This window comes from Carassius auratus, chromosome 49 (assembly GCF_003368295.1).
Source record: "Carassius auratus strain Wakin chromosome 49, ASM336829v1, whole genome shotgun sequence".
In the NCBI taxonomy this organism is placed as follows: Eukaryota; Metazoa; Chordata; class Actinopteri; order Cypriniformes; family Cyprinidae; genus Carassius; species Carassius auratus.
In genome coordinates this window covers 12,464,195-12,475,993 of record NC_039291.1, presented here as the reverse complement: position 1 = coordinate 12,475,993, position 11,799 = coordinate 12,464,195, and the positions used below count along the sequence as shown (strand labels likewise).

Here is an 11,799-nt window from a genome sequence, read left to right as displayed (position 1 = left end):
GGCCGGCTGACAGATAAAACAGCTAACCCAGTCAAAAATGACAAACATGTCTGGTGGAGGCTGATCCAAAGATGTGTCTTTCTGTAGAAAGTAGTGAAAGTCAACCAACAAGCTGTGAATAAATTTCCAGAAGTCACAAGAACGAATGTCAACTATGGAAACTCATTTTTACAAGATAATAGAGTAGACATGTGCAGGTATTGAAATTTTGGTGTGTTGAATTCCCAAGATGCTATTTTTGTGCTAGCTGGTGTGTGGTGGGCGTTGGATGCTGCACACTGGTGGTGGTTGAGGAGATTACCCCCTTCTATGTAAAGCGCTTTAAGTGCCCACAAAGGCTAAATGTAAGGAAATTAATATTATTATTAGATTATTTTTATAGCAAGACTTGGCAAGTATGGTAGAATGTGGTTATCACGCCCAAAAATGACTGTACTGTGTGTGTGCAAAAAGTACCGACTTTAGCTTCAGAATGTAGTGGCCATTGTGTAGCGGAACTTGCCCCAAAGAACCTGCGCTAATACCGGCATAACTGCTTTAATCATTAGGGTGTGAAAATTATGATTTTGTGGCATGTCAACTGGATATAAGAAAACGGCTCCAAATCACAGAGTAATTTATTGACCTGACATCAGAACATCATCCAAATCCAGCATGATTATTATTTTAGTAGCTTGGTAACAACACAACTGGGACCAGGTCAACATTTCAAGTTTCATTTTCTCTTTTCTCTGTTGGAATCAGAACATGAAGGTAAACAGAATCGGTTTTTCTTTTTTTGTACAAGTCTTTTCTGGTTTGTTGCTTTCAGTGACACTGACATCAGCACATAAAAATTATATAGATCTATATTTATATTCATATTTATATATTTATCATTCTCTATTAACATATCAGTGTAGCAGTTCATTATCTCTGGTCAAGTCAAACAGAAGAAGCAACCTGTCAGAAACATAGCCTCTCATAGCAAACACTGATCAACATACAGCAAACACTCAACTAACATTGAGAGACATTTTTTTTTTTTTTTTTTACATCTTTGGAGGGAATTAAGCTTGCAAAGTTAAGTTTTGCCCTCCTGGTAGTATTCCAGTGTTTTCTAGATGTCGCTTAATTCCAGTAAAACACACTTAGGAAAAGAAAAAATGGGGAAAACAAATTGCAGATACAAATTGAAGCAGTAACTGAAAAACTCAAAAAAGTCCCCAGTGCTGATTAAAAAGATTTTAAAATTTGGCACAGTCAGTTAGCACAGAAAACTGAGATCAAGATCTAAAACAGACAGTTTTCCTGCAAATATGGATGATAAATGGCCGCATTTATTTTTATTCCATACTGAGTCACCAAGAAAGAAAAAAGTGAAATTGAAAAAAGAATCAATGTCAAAAATCTACATCTATTCTTGTAGGCAGTGAGAAAGCACTTCATTGACAAGGAGAGTGGAGTTCTGCTCTGGTCTTCATCTGCTTTTGTTTTAGTTGCCATAGACATATTCACATTTTCAGAATGAACAATACTGGCATTTACATCCTTGCTCTTTGAGCGTAATTTTGGGGAATGGACACAAGTTAACAAATTTCTCTGAGGATTATTATTATTTTTAGTTTTTTTTCTGTACTGTAAAACATATACCCAAAGCCATGGGAAGAACCGAGTTGTCTGTGTAATTTACACAATGCACTTGTGTAATGCATTTCTTTAATGTACTCTAAATACTTTACATTAAAGAAAAAAAAAAAAAAAACGAGGGGAAAAAGATTCTGAAAAGGATTTTGATCCACTGTTACTTTAAATGAATGAAAAGAAAGTTTTGAAAATGGTGAAAAGCTGTTCCTGTAGCTCATTTTACAAACTTAATTTTCTTGTTCTTACATACCTCACCTTCTTCTGCTATATTTCTTATTTTTTTGCCACTACACTTTTCAAATACCTTTCAATACATAACCCACTTTGTACTCCAAAGGTTAAGCTTTCGCGTCTCTTTAAAGTATGTGCTCTCTCTCATCTCACACGCATTCTTTCTCTCTCTTTCAAGGCCTTCTTTTCTCTCTCTCTCTCTCGCTTTCCTTTTATTTATTTTTTTTGCTCATCTCCACTCATATTCGCCATGGAACCAGCTTAGACTAACAAAACTCTCTGAAAAAGGTTTTGTGGTATGCATGCACATGCAGTTTCCCGGCCTCTTTGTGCTCAAAGTCCTAAACCCAGGAGTCGGGGGACGCGGGGTAGTGACTCGTTTCGTAGTTAAGTTCACTATAGGGCCGTGCGGCAGAGTAGAAGTCCACATAATTCCCAGTGGACTTGAGTCCCAGGTGCATACTCAGATCGTTGGCGGGAGGGGGACGATGGGCCTGATCCTCAAAAAATGGCTCTTCAAAGTTCCTAGTGGAGTTTTCATAGATGGGGTATGCCTCGTAGTCGTTGCGTGGGGGCTCCTGTGGAGCAGGCAGCACTGGGACCTGAGGTGAAAGAAGAATTTGTGAGTGAAATTGATTAACAGAACCCTATAGAGTGTCTCATCTCAAATTTGGGAGGGAAAGGTGGCTGTTGTGCTTCCAAACACAGTGATTTGGAGCAAATGTGCTTTTATATTGTACAAGGCTCAGCACAGGATAGCCCAGTGCTATATCATATATTTTTTGATAATGTATATAAATTTTTAAAACTCCGCTAGGTTTTGAGTTTTTGTTGAAATAACTTAGTTTTGGTAACATCGGTAAAATTCATTGAAAATTACAAATAATTTAGTAATGTTTGGCAATGTATGTATTTATGAATTTACTGCTTTTTTGGTGTTTTTAAAATACTGTAATAACTCTAAAATTTTATTCTGTTATAGCAAAATGTCTTTGCAAAGAAAACCTAAAGGTGTTATGAAATGGAGAATCAAAATATTTAAACTTTCAAAATTCAAATCTAACCCACCAGTTTAAAATATGATTCTTTTCTAAGCTTCTGAACTGCTCAGATTTGAAATTGTGATGCAGTTATCCAAGATACACCCATTAATATGCATTGTACATAATCTGAGGAGAAGTGTTCTGAAGAACTCATGCCTGTCCATCAATCACAAAAGCGATGCTGCTGTTGGATAAAGATGTCGAGTAAGACTCAATCTCAATCTCAGCCACCTAAAGATCTGAGCATTAGAAATGCATGACTTCAGTTTATTGTTAATGACATGCCCCGAGAGATAAATTTTTTGTTTGTTTCTTCACATTTCACAACGGACTGTTTTGTGAATTGTTCTAAATATGCGGCTGGTGTTGTGCTGGATTCTGACCCCCTGCCAGATTATTTTAATTATGGAAATGGTGTAGTGAAGTTAGCCAATCATAGCACTGGGCTTTTACTTCTGTTTCTGCAGAAGATGACGCCCCTATAAGTTTAGTATTTTTCACAGAGAGCGAAAATGAGGATGGAAAATGAGCATTTTTACAAATATTGGATTTTACTGGTGCAGAAACATAATGCAAAATTCTGAAACTGCAATTTTGAATTTTTCCTATGCAGATATACAAATTAGATAATATAACATTCTACCTAATATCTCCTTTTGTGCTCCATGGAAGCAAGTCATGCAAGTTTGGAACAACAGGAGGTGAGTAAATGATCACAAACTTAAATTTTTGAGTGATCCAACCCTATAAATTCACACTATTCTGTCCATTCAGAGCTGCTTTTGATTCTGATTTGAAGCAGAAAATGAGATGTTACTAATTGAAAAAGATTCAGAGCGGAATGCTCTCCAGCTACAGAAAGGAAAGATCCATGTGGAAGCCAGGCTTATCAGCCTCATCGCAGCTGCTCGTCTGGGAGAGCATTTCTGTCGACTGACTCAACATACGTTGTGGTGCAGAAGTGTGCCAGTGACATCTGGCAAACTTAATCCATATGAAATCTGAAAATGTACTATGATGAACCTTGTCAAGTAGAAGTATTATATCTTCTATATGGCAAAAGTGCCAACAAAAAAATTATACTTGGAAGCACAAAGTTGCAATTCATTAGCATAGCATGAAGGCTCACAAAGTCAAATAAACAACATCTGAGGGGTCTATGCAAGAATGAAGAGATCTTCAGCCTTTTATTTGCCAAGACATTTCTGGATTGGTAGATAAGACAGCTGACTTGTGCTGAAAACAAGCGCTAATGACATATCCTAACATAGCCGCATAACAGTTGTAGTAAACGTAAATGGGCTGATTTTTTTTCCACAATCAGAGACACATTTCACATGCAGTCTTGGACCATGGTTAGTTGAGTCATCTCAGGCTGATTCTTTGCTCACCTGGTTGTGTTTGATCTCGTCATTTGAAGGCTCGTATGAGTTCCGGAACAATGTGGATGTTCCACAGGAGGTTTGAACTGCAGGATGAAAGCGAGTGTGTGAATTTGCATTTTTTTTTTTATAAATCAAGCATTAAACAACTATGAAGAATTCTGGAAATTGTACTTATTGACAGTGAAACAAATCCTTCTTTTATAAGATACTTATTTTAACCAAACGTGAGTCGGGGATGATGCTTGATGGACCATTAACAGATTTTGCCCTTTAAAGGGTTAGTTCATCCAAAAATGAAAATTATGTCATTAATGACTCACCCTCATGTCGTTGCAAACCGTGAGACCTCCGTTCATCTTCAGAACACAGTTTAAAATATTTTTGATTTAGTCCAAAAGCTTTCTGTCCCTCCATTGAAGCTGTATGTACGGTATACTGTCCATGTCCAGAAAGGTAATAAAATCAGCATCAAAGTAGTCCATGTGACATCAGAGGGTCAGTTAGAATTTGTTCAAGCATTGAAAATACATTTTGGTCCAAAAATAACAAAAATTACGACTTTACTCAGCTTTGTCTTCTCTTCCGGGTCTGTTGTGAGCACGTTCACGACGATTTTGATGTATGATGCTGCTGACATGCTTTCTGGTGCGCCCAATAACAAAGAAAACAGGTCAGCTGCATCATACGTCAACAGCATCAGTGCTGCAGTGTTGTGAACGTGCTCACCACAGACCCGGAAGAGAAGACAATGCTGGACCAAAATGTATTTTCAATGCTTAAACAAATTCTTTGATGAATTTGATGAAAAAATACTTTGATGCTGATTTTATTACCTTTCTGGACATGGACAGTATACCGTACATACTTTTTTCAATGGAGGGACAGAAAGCTCTCGGGCTAAATCTAAAACATCTGAAACTGTGCCCTGAAGATGAACGGAGGTCTTACGGGTTTGAAACAACATGAGGGTGAGTCATTAATGACATAATTTTCATTTTTGGATAAACTAATCCTTTAACACTTACTGCATGTGTGGCTGGCCAAGATTTCAAACCCAAATGGTCTTATTTATTTTCTTCACATATATTAAAAAACAACATTACACTAACAAATTTTGATTTGTACATTTTTCTGATGAATTTTGTTACACAATACACTGAAGTAATAATAGATCTTAGAATTAAGGCAAAATGATTATACATATTTAATGTAAATCCTTACATTCTGCAGCAGCAGTTGAAAAATAATTCGCCATGGATGTTTTCATGAATGGTGGAGTTCATACTTTGCCATGAGATTTTTTTTCCTTTGTCCATTCAAAAGTTTTGAAACTCAGAGTTTTATAACTGGACATCTAGTTTTCTTGCTGTTAAGTGCTTTGAATAAAACTCTGAGCTTCCTCCTGAAGTTAGACCTACCTGCCATTGTGTCTTTTCGGGAAGTGTGCTCTCCTTTGTTTCCATGGTAACTGGCGTTGGTTCCAGTGGAGTCGTAGTCGCTCTTCCTGTCTTTGAGGCTGATCATCTCTCTGGGTGAGGCAGGGGCACTGGCTGCAATTCAAATCATCACACAAACCCTTCTTACTGAACATCCTTGTAGTTTTTACTGTTTTCTTTCTATTGTTTTTTATTTTGAAATTGTTCTGTCTGCCTGTCTTAATGTCACTATTACCAACTTTGACTTGTCAATTAACTTTTTTTTTTATCAGTTTTTTTGTTTATTTTGTCCAAAATCCTCTCTCTGCTTCTTACTGTCTTTTTTCATCATTCCTGCCTGTACGAGGCTGGACAAGCAGAGATGTGCATCATTATTCATAATTAGAGCTGTTTAGCATGACAGCATGAAGGATGTCTCCAACAGGTCCTGTACCAGTCAGCTCCAATCTACCTTGAGTCAATTAAACAGGAAATCACACAAAAGGTTCCATATTTGTCCTTGAAGTGCCATCTTTCAAAAAACAAAACAAAAAAACAAACAAAAAAAAAAAACATATATGACAAACACCACCTTTATGAAAGTAATTACACCAGAGAAAATATTAGGGGTTATGGGTTATTGCTATGGTCATTGAAGTTCATACAAGTAATCTGGATTAAACATTTAAATATATAAATAAGTTATGTCAAAAGTAATCTAAAATGAATCCAAAAGCATTCAGAATACATTACCTAAAATTTGTCATCTTGATTACATTACTGACTACACTTTTAATTTCAACATGTAATTTGTAATCATTAACAGAATACAATTTGTAAGTAATCTACCCAGCAATGGTTATGGTCTTGCTATGTGTTCTGTGTTATTGTTAGAAAGTTGCTAGACCTTATGTGGCCCTGTCTGTTCCTTTTTAGCACTGCGCTCATTGTAAGATCTGAACAGTTTTATGAATGAACCAGTTTTAAAATCTTTCCGGTCTACTGACACTTGTTATGAAGATCACACGAATCAAACATTACAATGTTCATGATAACGTTCATTGACTTAACAATAAGTAAATCCACTTGAACAGCTAATTACTCATCAACAGCGATGCCATAGAATTATACAGAGCTACTGCAAAAATGGAAATTCAAACACAAAATTCGAATGATGGCTGCACACTTGTTTGTTCGGCACATAAGGACTATACAGTGTTGTGTTCTGAGTGGTTGTGTTCGTACTCAGTTTTTAGAATGTTCTGATTGGTTGCAAGGTGGGTAGCTCCACCCCCTGTGAAATCCCATTGGCCATTGTGTGGACTGACAAACTGCCTGTTTTTTTGGAAATGACACAGACTTTGGAGATGTGCAAAATGTGCAAAAGTGAATTCAAATACAGCACATTTCCTTCAGACATACGTTCATACATTTCTTCATACAGAATTATTATCAAAGCAGATTTATTGTACTTTTTAAACCAGGGGTGTCCAATCCTGATTGATTTGGGTTGGAGCTGAAATTTGCAGGAAGATAGATCAGCAGGAACAGAGCACCCCTGATCTAAACTGTATCACTTGATGTATAATTGGGCTGTTTGGCCTGATTTCTCTCTCTGTCCATGAGCTCTGTGTTTTGTCCTAGCCACTTCAAAACAGCTGTATGAATGTCACAGAGATCAGGAGAGAGTATCCCTCTGTGCCTCAAAATCCCTTCCAGCCTCAATGCTTTAACCGGATCAGCGCCACTCCCCCTCCGGCCCTCATAGAGCCCGGTCTGATAGAGCCTGGATCCCTGGATAGTGGGCAGCGGCACTATCTCCAAAGCACACAGCTACCCGAGGGCTCACGGCCACAGAATACCTCTCTGGCCAGCATAGGAGGATTTAGACACACCCACATACACACACATACACACACACACACACACACCTATTACTGATTAGCCCTGACCATGAAACATAAACCGGCTCATATACACACGCTCTTTCATACACACACTCCAATAAAACACATAATAGCTTTAAGCACCACTCTACCCACAATGGCCAAGAGAAACATTAGCATGCTAATTATTTCAAACCCATAATCAGATTATAACCGCAAGTGCTTTACCCTCCTCTAAACTGCCTTGATGTGACTCCTAATCTAATCATTGCTCCTCAACAAAGCATTATTTTGCAAAAATATGCACATAACCGATTATCAGTCTTAAATATTGAGAAGCTCCAGCGGTTACGGAGTCAACAAGCGATGAGACTCTCGTAGGCTCCTGTCATGTTTCCATAAACCTCACAAATACAGATTCTCAGAAACACATAAAGCAGTTTTGCAGAAAATCACTACTGATGCATTTAACACAGTATGCAATGCTTTCTGATTCGACTGTCTTCAGGTAAAGCTGCAGCTCTACCAAACAGTTGATGACCTTATTGGTTTTTATACACTTAAAACAATATTTTTCGATGGACATGTAAGAAAAACTGATATTGCGAAAATATGTTCTACACAGCAGATCTTCGTTATTTAGCGAAAATTGCTTTTTTTATGTCTGAGCTCCACAGGCATTAGGAGAGGAACAACTGATTATTGCTAAACGTACATATAACTCCTTGCCTACAGCACTGAATAGACTTGATTCTGAGAAATATAAACTGATATAAGCTAATACACACAACAGTTTGGAAAATCAACCATTATTATCTATAAATTCCGAATTAAATTCCTATGAAACCTGATTACATTAATTTGTTAAATGTTAGTTAGCTTGAACAACTATAGGTTAAGACAGGAAATTAGCAATCTGTATGTCTACAAAAAAATAAAGTGTGAAGTTTAACTTTTCCTTCTTTCTCAAAAACGATAAATCGTGACAATAAAAAGCTCTTTAAGTCAGGGTAAACAGTGCAATCTCAGCCACATCATATCGATTGTATTTAAAGTGATCTACAGATTGTTTCCTAACACTTTCGATCCAGTAACAAAGTGCATTTGATATCTCCACTAAAAAGGAATACTTAACCCAAAAATGAAAATTTGCTGAAAGTTTACTCACCCATCAGGCCATCCAAGACATAGGTGAGTTTGTTCATCTGAACAGTTTTAGAGAAATTTAGCATTACATCACTTGCTCCCAGGTGAAAAAAAAAGGCTCACTGGGCTCGCCAATGGATCCTCTGCAGTGAATGGGTGCCATCAGTATCCCATCAAACAACTGACAATAATAAGTAACAAGTAATCCACATGACTTCAATCGTTCAAATAAGGTCCTGTAATATGAAAAACTGCATGTTTGAAAGAAACGAATCAATCATTAAATAAATCATTAGGACTTCAAACCATTGCTTCCGCTTAAATATAATGAGTCCTCTTATCCATAATATTATCAGCTTGTCTGAATCTGTAGAGAAATAAGTACAGATCAAACAAAAACAGTCCCAAACAGTGCTAATTAAATATGTCTGTGGATTTTGATGTGAGAGAACAACAGGGGATGGACTTTATCACTAGAGGAAGCATTATTATAGATAAAGGACCGGTGTTTTTACTAGAATTGATGGATTAAAGTTAAAATTCCTTGATAGATTTGTTTCTTAAAAAGCAGCTTTTTGCTTCACATGATGTTAATCGATTGACTGGAGTTGTGTGGAGTACTTGTAGATTTCAGGCCTTTGTATCAGCTGTTTGGACTCTCACTGCAGAGGATACACTTGTAAGCAATAGATTTAATGCTAAATTTCTCCAAATCTGTCATGATAAAGAAACAAACTCCATTACATCTTGCATGGTCAAAGGGTGAGTAAACTATTCCTTTAAATATCAGTAATGAACTCAATTGTACTTTATTAAATTAACAAAGTGCTCTGAGTTGCTGCTTTCAATGTGTCTCAGTAAAACATTAATAGCTGGCAACTCCACATCATGGCTGTTTGTGTTCTTTGGGTCTGGCATCCCATAAGAGTATATCTGAAGGCCTTGTTTTGTGGCATTAGAAGCATCACCTCTGTGCTTCATGATTAAATTATAAAAGTGAGCAAAATGTGAGCAAAACGTGTCAACTCTGGATTAAAGTTCATGCCAAAATCCTTGATGTTGATGTACTGACCAGGCAGAGCTCCAACTTAACTGAGCAACTGCCTCATAAACATTGATCTCTGTGTAATTTTAATGTGAGGTCTGCTGATGTAAAGCATAAAGTAAAAAAATATGGATACATAAATATATTCATAATTGCACCAAGCACAAAACCATAATCTACTCTGCAAACTGTGTGATGAATGCTTTCATGGTGCAAATTTAAAGATGAATGCTTCCAGTGTATCCGTTGATTATAATGGGAGTGATTCACTTTCGATGTGTCTTGACGCTCTGCTGGTATCTGCTCTAACTATAAGTTTACGGTTGCCAAGCAACGTTGCTGCTGAGGGCATTAATACAGAATATGACTCTGTGAAGGTGCTTCAGGTTATAGCAGCTAGTTTTACAGTGATGTCAAATGTGGCTCATCCAATAATATTTATAATCTATTACGGTTTTGATTTTGTTTTTACGCAGATGTTACATCGAGTGGAGCTGTTTTTGCACTTCAGATAGATTTATGCATTTTTTATGAATAATTTTATGTCTTGGTTTTATGTCTTGGCTTCATTTGTAAAATATTTAATTTATTGAATCATCTTTTTTTTTTTTTTTTATAAAATAAAAACCTAAAGTTGATTTATAGCATATAATTGCTATATATATATATATATATATATATATATATATATATATAGATATATCTATATCTATATAGATATATCTATATCTATATAGATATATCTATATCTATATAGATATATCTATATCTATATAGATATATATATATATATATATATATATATCTATATATATATATATAGATATATATATATTAAACATGTTGAAACAATTGCAAAAAAAAAACAGTTTTAATTTTATTTACTATAAATACTATACAATTTAAATAAAGGAATAAATAAATGTATTGCCTTAAACATGTCTCTAATGCTGCAGCAAAACTGCAAGGTTGTGGTATTAGTGAATGAATTAAATTGTACTGTTAATTTTGCTGTATTGTTTTGGCTTTGAGCTCACATGTATCTTAGGAAATGTTAATTGAGTAGCACAGGCGAGACCCTGCTGTCACATTCTGATGCTCTGCACCAAAGAGCACAGCTACACTCTCTCTTTCCCCTACCTTCCTTCTCTCCGTCTAACTTTAAATGCTTTGATCTCTTGCAAAAATCTACCGTTCTCCGTTTTCATGACACACACGGGAGCTCAGACAGACCATAGAGGGAAAGCCTGCAGAAATAACAGCATGAAACCAGCTGCAAGCCAGTGGATGACTGGAAACCTCAGAGATTCAACTGAGAAAAACAAGCAGACAATGAATCAATTTATTTTAAATATCTTCAGAGATCATGTTGAATTATGTGAGCACTGCTCTACGCCACATTTCCTACACCGCTAGTCAACTGAATCTACAGTGTCATGGCAAACTAAATTACATTTTACATGAGACGTGAGCTTGCAGCATGAATTGTGTAAAAACAAACAATGTGTTTAGTTTAATCCGATTAATGAATGTATTGACACTTATGACCCAAATATTATAATGAATCACCCTGACAAAATCGGCCTAATGAATCCTTCACCGAATCCATTAACGTCTGATTAACTTAACCCCAACATTTTATTTTCAGTCATGTTCAAATCAAACCGATTAAAATTTTGTGTGGTTACGTTTTCTTTTTTTCAGAATCAATATTGTTACTGAATGGCTCTGTTTTTTGGGAATAATAATATTATTATATTTTTTATCATCAAATATAAAATACAGTAAAAAATAAAATAAAATAAAATAAAAAATAAAAAATAAATATATATATATATATATATATATATATATATATATATATATATATATATATATATATATATATATATATATATATATAATTACACACACACACACACACATATACATAAATATTATATATATACATATCTAAAAAAAAAAAAAAACAGTAGGATAACACTGGCTATATATTCATTATAGACTAAATGGCCTGGGAAG

At 35.6% G+C, this 11,799-nt stretch overlaps 1 protein-coding gene across 4 annotated transcripts in view; it reads right to left on the bottom strand.

Moving 5' to 3' along the window:
- Positions 1-599: 599 nt before the first annotated feature.
- Positions 600-11,799, bottom strand: part of LOC113066243 (catenin delta-2-like) — a 291,904-nt gene continuing 280,704 nt past the window's right edge. For 3 of the 4 annotated variants that reach the window (XM_026238062.1, XM_026238063.1, XM_026238065.1), the window contains 3 exons: positions 5,704-5,835; positions 4,292-4,371; positions 600-2,459 (listed from right to left, as the gene is read on the bottom strand). In XM_026238062.1, the coding sequence (XP_026093847.1) occupies positions 2,199-2,459; positions 4,292-4,371; positions 5,704-5,835 (473 nt within the window). In that variant the 3' untranslated portion in view covers positions 600-2,198. The remainder of the gene's footprint in view (positions 2,460-4,291; positions 4,372-5,703; positions 5,836-11,799) is intronic. The other variant, XM_026238064.1, reaches the window with a different exon arrangement.